The 14,365-nt window shown below is 37.9% G+C and overlaps 1 protein-coding gene across 1 annotated transcript in view; it reads left to right on the plus strand.

Annotated features, from left to right (window-relative positions):
• LOC149783354 (uncharacterized) overlaps positions 1–13,351 on the plus strand; it is a 34,294-nt gene extending 20,943 nt beyond the window's left edge. Inside the window, exons 8-9 of the mRNA XM_089933381.1 lie at positions 12,565–12,616; positions 12,919–13,351. Coding sequence (XP_089789507.1) covers positions 12,565–12,616; positions 12,919–13,351 — 485 coding nt within the window. The remainder of the gene's footprint in view (positions 1–12,564; positions 12,617–12,918) is intronic.
• The last annotated feature ends 1,014 nt before the right edge of the window (positions 13,352–14,365 follow it).

A 14,365-nucleotide genomic window follows, 5' to 3' on the forward strand; every position in this document is an offset into this window, starting at 1 on the left:
TCAATGTGTCATTGTAGAACATAGCATCATCGCTGTTAGCATGATAATTACATAAATAGATGTTATCTTTTTAATGAAACGTACAATGTGAAGTACAATGGGAACATTTCCTTCTGAAAGCCATCACTATATATTGGTAATGTCGATCTGGAATTACGAACTCTGAAATTTCTTTTGCTTGTTTCGTAACTGGAATTGTCAGACTCACTTTAAAAGGTCAACCTTTGTGACATATTTTGCATTTCCAACTCTGTCATTGATTCGTGATACTGGAAATGTATATATTTTGGTGACACTATTGTTTCTAACAGTATACATTAACAATCTTTTCCTGTATCAACCAATTAGGACCGAATTAGATTCCTCAATGTTTAATGAAATCTTTTTAATGCCCCTTGACTTTCAGGATGATAGGCAGAAGGTTATATTGTTTTTGATGCATACTTAATACAAAACTCGCTGGAAACTCCTAGACATGCAATTTGACCCTTGATCAGATTGGACATATTTGTGAAGGCCAAAAAGTGTCAAAAGGACCTTCCTCAAAGCTATAACTATGGATTTAGTTTTAACAAGTCATGAAGTATTTGCCTCCCAAATAATATGGACGCAAATATAATCGTCAAGAAGTATTGGTTGCCTTAATTTACCTGTAATAGAATGACACAATCTACCATTATTTTACTACATGGTTCGTCAAATGTAGGAATAGGGTGCAGAATGAGTCTTATATATCTTCTGAATGGGTTTTGCTACCATTTGACTAGTATCTCTGCAGTGTTCTGAAATAGAACTCTTAATTTTCAGAAAGGAAAAATCACTTAAGATATTGTGATAAGTCTTACCGACTCATGAATGACCGGACAGCTGGGTTTCATGCGCTAGACTTAGAATTGTCTGTTGATATGACTTAGGAATAACAATATAGTAATTCAGTGACAACTCACCACAATCGGGTATCACAGGTTGTCCGCACTTTCTCATAATGATCCAATTTGTCACAAAAACATGTAATTGTGTGGCTTCAGCTTTGCTAATAGTGTTTTAATTACAAACATGAGATCTCATTATGTTGCTCCTGTTAGACAATGAGTTATTGTTTATTATCACCCTAATTAGATATCAAGAGATTGAGTAGTAAAAGGATTATCACTGTGAATTTTACCTATTGACTTATCCGTACTAGAAGCAAATGTGACCTCATTAAAAGAATGATCAATAAATGTGACCTCATTAAAAGAATGATCAATAAATGGGCCAGATAAAAGAATAATATCGAGATGAACGTAATTCTCAAAAACTTTCATCGCTATAGCCCTTGCAACTAGACAATCTAGGAAAATCATTGATTTTAATTTCAATTTTTAATTTCAATACGATCACTATTTTCATTCAAGCGATCTTGTCAGTTACACGTTGATTAACCACAACAGTATTTCCAGCTAGGTGATTACCAAATAAGAAATGAACACGATCAAGGGCCAAAGAGAACAACGCTCCTAATGTCATGGGTCCTGAGACAGACTATGACAACAAATAAAAATAATGTAGACGATCTTTAAGAAATCTGCACTCTACTCCATGAATCAAACACTTTTACTAAAGGATGACATTGGAGTAAGAGAAACGTACCTGACAGGCAAAGACTTCGAGAAGCTCGCGAATCTTTAAATATTTTAATAAGGATAGACATGGCGTAATCACCACGAAATTATACAGAAACGTTCAACATGAATGGTTTACAATTCTACATGATAAAATCAAAACGGTGATTTATACACTCAACAAATATATTGCTTTCAATACATAACTGAGACTTGGACCTCTTAGAAACAAGATCATTAGCAATATATATTTCTTCATTCTGCTGATTTCATTTCAACCTGTAACAATGAGAAATTGCTTCGTGCAATATGGGGATATGGAAGCTTTAGTCTTTATTCTCATCAAAGATGACGTTTAACGTAATTATGGACGCAATTCCTGGACTGTTCCACCATTATGAGTTGTCTGAGGTTATCGTGATATTTGCTAACCTACTTGACTGTGTACCAATTAAAAATCTGTTGTTCTTTTCCCAAGCGAACTCGACATGAGTCAGACTAATTTCGTTTCTACAATTTCTAAGTCTTTGACGATATGCTTCAGGTATCAAAGTATAACCTTTCATGATATATTCATTGACCACGTCATAATTACCATTTTGTTCTGATAAGAGTGAAGTATAGACGTAAGGAGCTTAGCCAATAAATACACTTTGTAATAACAAAGTCCAATGCTCAAATGGGCACTTCAACATTTTCAGCAATCGTCTCACAATGAAGAAAATATTTGTCAACCTCCTTTTGTTCAAAAGCAGGTACCAAGCTAATATGTTTTGTAACATCAACAGCCTGAATTGTGTATATAAGGGAAGTGTGTTCTGTATTTCCCAGGTCTAATTTCCTTAATTACAATTGCATCTTACTCTCTTCATTCTCTCCATGCCTTAGCATTTTTCCTTATTTGTCATTTTTACATTTTGCATTACTCTGTCTTACTTCTCTCTCTTCATTTCCAATTTCATTAAGTCCTTCCGAAGCTGAAAAATTTAAAATGATCTTAAAATCGAACGGGTGGGGCGGGTTTACAAACAAATCGGATGGGGTGAGAATGCATTAGAATGGCGTTAGAATGTCATAAATTGACAATTACTGGAACTTCCACATGATGGCGAAGGTATACAACTGTGGTGTATTCTACATCGACAAAATGTAGTGCTGTCTTTATATTTTCTCCTATAAATAGTAGTCAGCCTCTGTCCTGTTGAGACTGATAACTTAAGTTGGGGATAAATATACATGTTCTCTCACGGGAGATTTATTTTACATTAGATATAGAAATATTCCTTCCCGAGTTTAAAGAAGGACTATTTCCCCTATCTCTAAGTCGGGAATGTGTTTATAACCCGACATGCAAACCGAGTACCTTCTTCATTTAGTCGCTTAACATCATAAACCACATCTGCTGTATAAAGACCATACTCAGTCGTTGTGTTGATCATTGATCCAAAGGTGTTTTGAAAACTAAGCAACGATGAAATAATGTGTACCTTCCATAAATAATTAAGATGTTAACACACTTCAAAGTACATATCTGATAAAGAAAAAAATATTACTTTATTTCGGATATTCTTTACACGTGAGCAAACATAAACTATAATACTGTGTTCTCATAATCCCAAAGCAATTTCCGGAAAAATTTTGCATTCTTCATCGGCACAATGGCGCAAGCAAGTAATCTAACGTTAATGAAAGAACAATGTAATCCACTGCACAATAGCGTCAACTATGGTCGTCTAATTTTAATTGCATGACCTTAGATATTTTTTTGTTGTAAATGGAGAGGTAACATATCAGTTTCACTACAATTGTGGCATATGTTCCAGGATTTATTAATAATTACTTAAAAATTGTTCCGTCCAAAGCGCCAATACCTTGTCACCTATTATGATCGTACTTATTTGCATTTCTTGTTATGTATATTTAATTGTTTTATTGACCGCTTCGGTGGCCTCAGTAGTTAGAGCGCCCGCCTCAGATACGGGAGGTCGAGCGTTTGAAACCATGCCGAGTCATAAAGAAGACTTTAAAAATGGTGTATGCAGCTACCTTGCCAGGCGCTCATCATTTAGAGATTAGTGTTAGAACTGGCTGTTCTGATGTCAGGATAATGTGGTATGGGTGGGACATGATGCTACATGTCTGCACCATACTGTCCCAGTGCTAGACTTCAGTATTCACTGCAGATATCGAAGCGATATGGCAAAAATTGTTACAACTATATTTTATAAAAAAAGCAACCCCAACCCCTTAAACCCAAAATAAAAAAATAAAAAACCAAAACCAAAACAAAGCAAAACACACAAACACATTTAACGTTTGCCATTGATTATACATTGCAATCAAAATATTTACATAGCTAACTTTTGTACATGATTGTAAGTTTTAAACAATGATGTTTATATGCATTTGAGTTCAGAACATTTTAGGCCGAGTCTTATTTGCAATTAGATTGGAATTTTTCGTTGATATGATTTACATCTTGGCCAAGTGAAATAAGGGATTACATAAACAAATAACCCATTCCTGTTCTATTGTAATAATTCTGTCTGTGGAATACAATGATCAGAGTTTGCAACTGTGTTTTTGACATCAGATATAATTCGACAGGAATTATTTATTCAAAATATTTATTGGAATTATTAAAGTGCTCTTTTGGCTTTTGAACTATAAGACATTACTTTAGATTATTGTGAACTCGTTCAAAGACGTTCAGGATAGTATCGTATTGTGTTATAACATCGCAATATAAGCGGGACTGCATTAACACATGTTTAAACAAAACTTATCCCATAGAAAATTTGCATTGAAATTTCAGTGTCTTTTGTTTTAACTAACGTCTTGATCATACAGTATATCGTTTGTTTTGTTAGTTGGGTTTCATCAGATATTGGATATACTTCACTTTTGAATTGCATACGTGCCATCATAGCGGAAACGGTGCACGATGAAGTTAAGGCAACATTAAAAGCAGTGCTGGGATTGAAACTCAGCTAATGATACGAATAATCAGCTTTTCCGAGAGCGTGTATTAGGTTGCTAGAAAGAGAGGTCACTTTAAATTAAAAAAAATAGAAGCCATGCTGCCATCGCGTTATAAGCTGAATCGCGCTATAACAAATCACGTTATAATGGATTTTACTTGTATATTCTATTAATTTTCTTGTAGAGAAATAATTAATTTGTTGATTTAACTTAGAATTGTAAGATCCTGAGTCTTAGCAGTATATACGGATCTTTAGCAGTCCATTTGATTCAAACTCAGCGGAAACTCAGAACCGGCACGCGCTATTTAGTAAGTGTTCTAACCTAAATATTGAGACATGTTTTCTGCTAATACCGGCATAAGTTAGGATGTGCTCTCCATCATGTCTATTTATCAGCTGTTTGTACACCGTATAGTGCAACACCGATGTGTAAGGCAGTCGCAATGGAGAAAAAAAAGTTTTGTACTTGGGGTCTGGAAGCGTTCCGTGCAATGGGTCATGATTCCAATGGAGGAAAAGGGGTTTGGTGGCTCCCCCCAAAGAACTAATGAGTTTTCCAAGCAGGAACCCAAGTCCGAAGAGATAATGAAACTTAAGCCTAGAGGACAGGTAACTCTCTCTCATTCTCTCTCTCTCTCTCTCTCTCTCTCTCACACACACACACACACACACACACACACACACACACACACACACACACACACGTGTGTGCGCCCCTGCCTGCTCACGTGCAAAGTAAATGCATATAAATGCACTCTCACACACGAAAACGCAAATCCCCAAATCATAAATAATGGACTCTTACAACAATTATTGGATCCATACATATCGACATAATATTATTTCAAGTTTTGTCATAATGGAACCGCCTCTGTCTGTCGGTCTTTCACCTTTCTTTACATCTACCTCAAACGAATATTTATCTTCACTAATGTTTCCAACGAACTGGACCTTGGATAAATATTGAGACGATGCCTTTACCTCTACACCAGTCCTTGAACTTTGGTTTATGATTTAGCACATTGACCTAGCTCGGATACGACGGAGTCAAATTCTTAAGTGCAAACGATAAACATTTGTTTCTAACATGACAAGATGCTCTGCCGCATATGTCCGCTTGTATTACAAGTTCACCTTTCTAGGCAGGCTATATCTAGTTCTTTCTTTCTTGTAGATAATACGCTGCGATCTCCTATACATATCGAATGGCTAAATCGTAAAATAAAATTAAAACTGAACAAGAAACATCCACACACATTGCCAACCTACATATCTATCTATCTATCTATCTATCTATCTATCTATCTATCTATCTATCTATCTATCTATCTATCTATCTATCTATCTATCTATCATTCCATTCATCCATCCATCCATCATTCCATCAGCGAGACTGCATTTTTAAGTAGGCACCATTGCTACCTATATAATGACTTTTATATATTTAACTGCCAACCAGCATAACTTTCAACACTTGTCGACCTTGCTATTCAACTGCCTGTTTCTACACAAAACGAATGAATTGTGCACCTGTCTACTTTAATACCTATCCAAGTACTTACTCTCAGCTAGGCATATACTATGCATGTCTTTTTAGTGCAGTCAATTTGTGTAGTTATTAGAAATATAGTTATGTTCGGAGATATTTCATTTTGATTTGTGTTTCACATATCATCAAATAGAATGTACCTTTTCAACGAAAGATATTTCTATAAGTATTGATAGTATTTGCAATCTTTTCATAATAATTGCTGACAATCATAATGTTTAAAATATTAATGTTTCCTCCTACCTCTTTTGAAATGGTGGGGATTATGTTTTCCCGTCTGTCTGTCCCTCCATTAGTGATGTAGTGGATCTCCTATGCCATTAAAGAAACATCATTGAAACTTTGTGATATTATTGTGGAAAGTCTTTATATATACTAATTGGGATTTTGGGATGGGACCAATTATTGGGGGGTAGATTCTTTTTTCCCCAAGTTTTTTTTTTATAGATTTAATTTTTGTACGTAGAGATTGGATAGCTGCTTTGTGTCGTCTTCAAGGCCAGAGCTATAACATCTGCATTCGACTTTTGGGTTACACTCTCTGATCTTGCCCCGGAGATGACCCCTGTGAGTAAGCTTTTCCTGAGTCACAACTTGAAAATGGTTTTAATCTCCAACCAATAACCATTTCTAGGATTAAATGATACGCGATGGAACCAGACATATTGGTATATCCAATACAGACCATGGGTCATGCCCAGTAGGTTGTGGACTTGCCCTTGGGTCATACATTGGTTATAACCATTTAACCATACATCGTTTGAAGTATATCATAAAACATCCTACGCATCTCCAATGCAGACTCTGTACAAGAAGACTTGCTCTTGGGCCATCACTTGGAAACTGCTGTGATTCCCAGCCTATAAATCTCTATAAATATGAAAGGTTGTTGTTGTTGTTGTGGGGTTTTGTCATTTTGCAGCACACGATAGGCTATGCATGGCGGCCAGTAATAATGGTGGAGGAAGAACCCGGGAAAACCCTGGGATAAACCACCGACCCATGAGAAGCTACTGGCAAGCTTTCTCACATACGCACATTGGCCGAATCCTAGACTCGAACCCACGCAGACAGAGGTGAGATGGCAATGATCCATAACGGAGAGCGCTTTAGTCCACTCGGCCACTCGGGGCCCCAATATGAAAGGTATGAGAAGACAAAATTAGACATATTTCCACAAACAGACCATGGGTTGTGCCCCTGTGGTTGGGAACTTGATGCCCCCTGTGGGTAAGCTTTTCCGGAGTCACAATTTATAAATGGTTTTAATCAACAACCAATAATCATTTCTAGGATTAAATGACACGAGATGGAACCAGACATAATGGTATATCCAATACAGACCATGGGTCATGCCCAATAGAATGGGGACTTGCTCATAATTTGAAAACTGTTAAGATCCCCATTATTAAACTCCTTATACATTTAATGGACACAAATTAATTTATGTTATACATCCAATACATAACGTGTCTCATTCGCCCTGGGTAGGGAGCTTGCCCTGTCTCATAAATTGGAAACTATCAAGATTCCCACCCGATAACCATAGCTGTTTACGACACTTGTATTAGGGAGAATGTGTGTATGGTGACAAAGTGAGTGTGTTGCAAACCATGTATTATGTCAGTTCTTAAGGTCAAGGCAAGAAGACGTCAAGCGGCATCTTAAATTATTATGACTATTGAAACGTTTTACACAATCTTAACTATATCCGTCTATTATTTTGTCAACACGTGTTCGTCAAGCTTATAACTTTGTGACATCTGGAGATTTGTCGAGGACATAACTTTGTGACAGCTGGAGTGTTGTCATGAAATGATGTATATATATATATATATATATATATATATATATATATATATATATATATATATATATATATATATATATATATATATATATTTGCTTGAAACGAGTGACTAACGGATATATTTCAACGAGCAGATGAATACTCAGTATTTTCACGAGTGGCGAGTGGCACGATATTGGTATATAAATTCATCCGTTATTCACTCGTTTCAAGCAAATATTCTTTTTATTTTATGCTCACATACGTTGGCTACCTAAAGTTTCTGACACAGTGAATTAGCAGATTTCTTACGGTAATGTCATCGGTTTACCGTACATGTTCTGCTGTGCTATGTGACCTGCGCAATCACTTGTCACATCTGACAGTAATAGTTCTACTCCAATTTCACTAGTATTCAGTTTTTACATTTTAATTTTGGTTGCAGACGCCACAGAGATGACTATGCCATGTACATAAGGAAAATATAGTTCACTGACAGAAAATCAAAGGGAGGTAAGTATGTTCTGACCCCAAAAAGTAGTTCCTGTAGTGAAAAAATATTATTTTTTCACCACAGTGAAATATCAATATTATTTTAATCAGAAAATCAAGTAATTCACTGCATAGCATAAAATAAATATATATAATGACCGTGTCACATGTCACATTTAGCCCCTAAACCAAAGTTAGGTTCACAACAAGGCAATGGAAAGTGTGAGTTTCTGGTTTTCTTCTTTTTCTGGAGGATAATATTTGAACTACTTTTTACCACTTAATATCTTTTGATGAAATTTCGTTTCGTTGTAAAGACAAGGTAACTGGTGGGGTAAAGGGCACGATATATGGATATAACTGGTAGGAAAAAGGGCACGATATATGGATATAACTGGTAGGGAAAAGGGCACGATATAGGCATATAACTGGTAGGGAAAAGGGCACGATATAAGCATATAACTGGTAGGGAAAAGGGCACGATATATGGATATAACTGGTAGGGAAAAGGGCATGATATATGGATATAACTGGTAGGGAAAAGGGCACCATATAGGCATATAACTGGTAGGGAAAAGGGCACGATATAGGCATATAACACTGGTCAACAGTGAAATCATTACTGACTTGAAAAGGCCCTAATCTGTAGTATTTTGGTGTGCCGAACACGAATATAACCGTGAAAAATTTGTATTGGCTCTAGTTTTGAAGATATTCATATACCTCATTTTCTATGTTTCACTGTGTAAATTTCTCCAGTAGGACTGCAGCAACATCCGGAATAATGATGTAACATTGCATAATACCATCATGCTCACATCATCCACAGTTGATTGCATCATTTTCTGATGCAATGCAATACTAATGCCATGCGGCTGCTGAAGTAAGTTGACGTCAGCAGTGTACTATACATGTGTAGGCCTATTATACTAATGCCAGGCGGCTGCTGAAGCTGACGTAAGCAGTGTACTATATAAAGCCCAATCAGATAGGTTCAGCATTTAAAATATTTTAGACGTTGTGCGAGACAGTTCAAGCTACTGTTACATAAAACTTATTATTTTATCCATTTACGTACAATAAAGAACAGTAATGCCTCGAAAGTGTGTTAATACCGCGGACAATTTTTGCTATATTTGTGGGGAAGTGACATTTGCCAACCAGAAGAAAAGTATCAATTCTCAAGTGAAGAAGGCATATCATCTTTACTTCGGATGCAAGGTTGGTGACCAAGACAAGCCTTGGGCTCCGCATATATGCTGTGCTACATGTACAACACAGCTTTCACAGTGGTTGAATTGCAAAAGGTCATCAATGCCGTTTGCAGTCCCAATGGTGTGGAGAGAGCCAAGCAACCACCTAAATGACTGTTACTTCTGCTTGGTTCCTCCTCTTTCCGGCGGAATAACGAAGCGAAAGAAGTCGAGAATAGTCTACCCAAACATTCCGTCTGCATTGAGACCAGTTCCACATGGTGAGGGACTTCCTATTCCAGAACCTCCAGCAGAATATTCTCTTGATTCATCTGACGAAGACAAAGGTGAGTCGACCTGTTCTTCTCCTGGTCCATCAGCATGCAGTGATCCAGATTTTCACTGTGGTGCATCATCAACCCCACACAGAATAACACAGGAAGAACTAAATGACCTGATTCGTGATTTGGACTTATCAAAGAACAAGGCAGAATTGCTAGGATCAAGACTCCAACAATGGAATCTTCTAGAAGAAGATGTCACAATTACTGCATATCGAAAGCGCCACCAGCAATTGGAGCCTTTCTTCAGAAAGGAAAGTAATCTGATATTCTGTTCCGATATTGAGGGCCTCATGAATGCTTTAAAAATCACTCATGACCCACAAGAATGGAGACTATTTGTGGACTCTTCGAAACTGAGTCTCAAGGCTGTGCTTTTGCACAATGGAAACATTCTTCCATCTATTCCAGTAGCGTATGCTGTCCACATGAAAGAGACATACGATAACTTAAGGCAGCTACTGAATTTTATTGAGTATAACAAGTACAGCTGACACCTCTGTGGTGATTTGAAGGTAGTTGCCCTTTTAATGGGACTGCAGCAAGGATATACAAAATACATGTGTTTCTTATGCGAGTGGGATAGCCGAGCAAGGGAAATGCACTACATGAGGAAGGAATGGACTCACAGGCAGAATGTAGCCATTGGAGAGAAGAATATCCAACACCCAGCTCTGGTTGAGGCTCAGAAAATCTTGCTACCACCCCTTCACATCAAACTAGGTTTGATGAAGAACTTCGTGAAAGCCATTGACCGGACTTTGCCAGCATTCCGATACCTGCATGAAAAATTCCCTCGACTCAGCGAAGCAAAGATTAAAGAGGGAGTTTTTGTGGGTCCTCAGATTCGAGAGCTTTTCAAAGATGACCGGTTCAACAACTTGCTGGAAGGTGACGCGAAACAAGCATGGAATGCTTTTCGCCTAGTTTCTACAAACTTCCTCGGAAATGTTAGGGCAGAAAACTATAAGGAACTAGTAGAAGACATGTTGATGAAGTATAAGAAACTTGGCTGCAATATGTCTCTAAAGATTCACTTCCTTCATTCCTATTTGGATTTCTTTCCTAGCAACTGTGGTATTGTTAGTGATGAACACGGCGAACGTTTTCATCAAGATATCGCAACAATGGAACAAAGATACCAGGGAAAATGGTCCACTACAATGCTGGCTGACTACTGCTGGACACTCCTCAGAGATGCTCCCGAACAGCTGTACAAGAGACAGGCGAAGAAATCTAAGATGTAGTCAATGACTTGATTTTTTATAGGTAGGCTATTACAGTTGACCTTTTACTATTCGAATGCATTTCGTTATGTAAACATTAATTTCTTGCAGATTACAAAAAAACTAGAGCCAATTTTGCAATTTGACTGTCATATTCGTGTTCAGCACATAAAAATTGATAAGAATTGACTAATTTTATTTCAGTAACATGACTTTTGTAAAAATTTGTTGTCCAGTGTAACTGGTAGGGAAAAGGGCACGATATATGGATATAACTTGTAGAGAAAAGGGCATGATATATGGATATAACTGGTAGGGAAAAGGGCACAATATAGGCATATAACTGGTAGGGAAAAGGGCACGATATAGGCATATAACTGGTAGGGAAAAGGGCACGATATATGGATATAACTGGTAGGGAAAAGGGCACAATATAGGCGTATAACTGGTAGGGTAAAGGGCACGATATAGGCATATAACTGTAGGGAAAAGGGCACGATATATGGATATAATGTCTTTCATGGTATTATTGTTACTTAAATTCCGCTATTTGGCGGCTGGATATTTGTAATTTGGTGGGAAAATATTTCACCCCCATCGCCCTTCTAAACTTTTAATGGGCCATTCCTGAATTTAATGCAATAGGAAGAAAGGTCTTCGAACCATCTTCAAAATATGTTCTTTTTACTTGAATGTAAATAAGCAAGCGGCATAGGGGATTTACTTTGTCCATTTATGTGTGTGGGTCCAACTGTCATCTCGATCCCAGATGAAACTCCTACACAGCTTCACTTATTAACATGAAACGTTTGTTTAGTTTGTGTATGCCATATATATAAACATATAGAGTCTCATCCGTTTATTGTTTTTGTAAGAGAGAGAGAGAGAGAGAGAGAGAGAGAGAGATGTGCTAACGTACGCGACATATTTCCAGCATTTTGAGATCACCCTCTTGGTCCCATTACACAGGAAATAACTTGTCCTATCCACACACACTGTTCTAAAACCGCGTACAAAAAGTCAAGGAGGCAATATTACTACCAATTAAAACTCTTTCATCAAATGAGAAACATATGTTGACACTAATTTATAATCACGTAAACTAATGCGAAAGCAGTAACATCCTCTCATGCCATTTGCTCGTGTGATTACCTTTTTGATTTGTCACGTTACCATATTACACTAAGACAACTCTATTTTTAAGGTTAGTCCTACGTCCTTCAAAGTTAGACCGTTTTTTAACCTTTTATATTGAACACATGCTTAATTGCAAACTTTTTGGATATTTGGAATCTAACAGAATACGAAAGCAAAGTAAAGATTTTGAAAGTGTATTCTGCAGTGCACATCACATATGTTGAACGTTTTTAAGATTCCTACTTTCAGAGATGGGGACATTGTCGTTAACGAATCCAATGCAGTTTGACAGGATCTTGAGGTATGCAACATACAGATTTAAGCCTTCTGTGATCTTTTGTATTAGTGTCCGTACTGAACTATTTTCCTTCCGTTGACGACACCAACTGGAGCAGTAATGCTACAACAACAATGAAAGGGTAAAGGCGAGGGAATTAGAAAGGGTAGAACAAGCCCGGGAGATGAATGAAAAGGTTAAGGAGATGGAAATGACCAAACAACTCGAAAGGGAAAAAGGGAAACGGAGGAAAGGCGGGTAGAATTAGAGAAGGAAAAGATTGAACTAGAAAAACAGGCCGAAAAGGAAAGGATATAATGGGAAAGGGGAGCTGAGAGGGAGAAGATAGAGTTAGAAAAACATGCAAGGTTAGAAACTTTGGAGGTAGAAGAAAGACTAAGGCAACGAGATCATGAATGTAAGTTAGAGTTAGCAAAAGCTAGAAAACGAGAACACGATTCTGCCTCTAGTAAATTAAAGGGTTCCAAATTAACCCCCTTTGACGATGAAAAAGATAACATGGATAGTTATCTTCATCGGTTTGAGCGATATGCCCAGAACCAGAAGTGGAGTCGAAATGACTGGGCACTGCATCTCAGTGCTTTCTTAAAAGGTAAAGCGCTGGATTTGTACTCGCGACTTCATAGAGACGGTGTGTTCAAATACGACGTCCTGAGGGAAGCACTTCTAGAAAGGTACGAGCTGACTGAACAGGGATTCCGTAAAAAGTTCAGATATAGCAAGCCCGAGAAGGGATGAAACCTTTGATCAGTTCATCGTTAGAATAGCGAACTATTTTCAACGGTGGATTGAATGCGGAAAAGCGGTGAAAACGTTTGAAGGGTTGACTGATTTCTTGCAAAGAGATCAATTGTTGAACACAGTTGGGGGGAACTAAGTCAGTTTCTGAAAGAGAAAATCTTCTCAAACATACAGGATATGGCTAAGCAAGCCGATTTCTTTGCCGAGGCTCATGGGGGAACCCAGAACGTGGTTTCAAAAGATTTTAAGTCTGGAAATCAGTCTACGAGACCGATGCCTAGGGCGCTTGCGAAATCAGCTGATGGAAGTAGGTCAGTTAGGGATACAGGTCGTCAGGGTATACACTGTTTCTTGTGTAAGTAATGGGGTCATGTTCAAGCAAAATATCCTAAAAGAAAGGGACTTATACATAAGGTAGCCGTGGCTATACAGAGTAAAAGTATATCTGATAATCTGGTGCATGTAGAACCAGGTATCATACACATGACACGTGTCATTTCCCCGAAGCGCTAGTACCAACCGCGAGAGGTTTCCTGAACGGTCGAGAAGTCGTAGCATTACGTGACACTGGTTGCACGGGTGTAGTGATCAAACTTAGTCTCGTGCAGGATAACCAAATGCTCGGGTGGGAGTCCCCATGTATGCTACTCGATCAGACGATCGGTCGCATTCCCGTAGCAAGGATCACGGTAGAAACACCTTTCCTAACCGGAACTGTTGATTCCCTTTGTATGGAAAACCCTATTTACGATCTGTCGTTCGGTAATGTTGAAGGTTCCCGTCTTCCAACCATGGCAGATTTCAGGATACCTTTGGCCCAGACAGTCGAAACGCGAACGCAAACGCGACGAGAGAAAAACGCGTTTCAGAAATTAATAGTCCCTGAATCGATCTCCTGAATTTCGCGTGACGAATTTAAACGAGAACAAGAACGTGACGAATCCATCAAAACTGTTATTGAGAATATCGCGTCCGGCGCAATTAGACACTGCAAGGGTGGGGGCAGCTCGA

This window comes from Sinohyriopsis cumingii, chromosome 14 (genome assembly GCF_028554795.1).
Source record: "Sinohyriopsis cumingii isolate HCF-2022 chromosome 14, ASM2855479v2, whole genome shotgun sequence".
In the NCBI taxonomy this organism is placed as follows: domain Eukaryota; kingdom Metazoa; phylum Mollusca; class Bivalvia; order Unionida; family Unionidae; genus Sinohyriopsis; species Sinohyriopsis cumingii.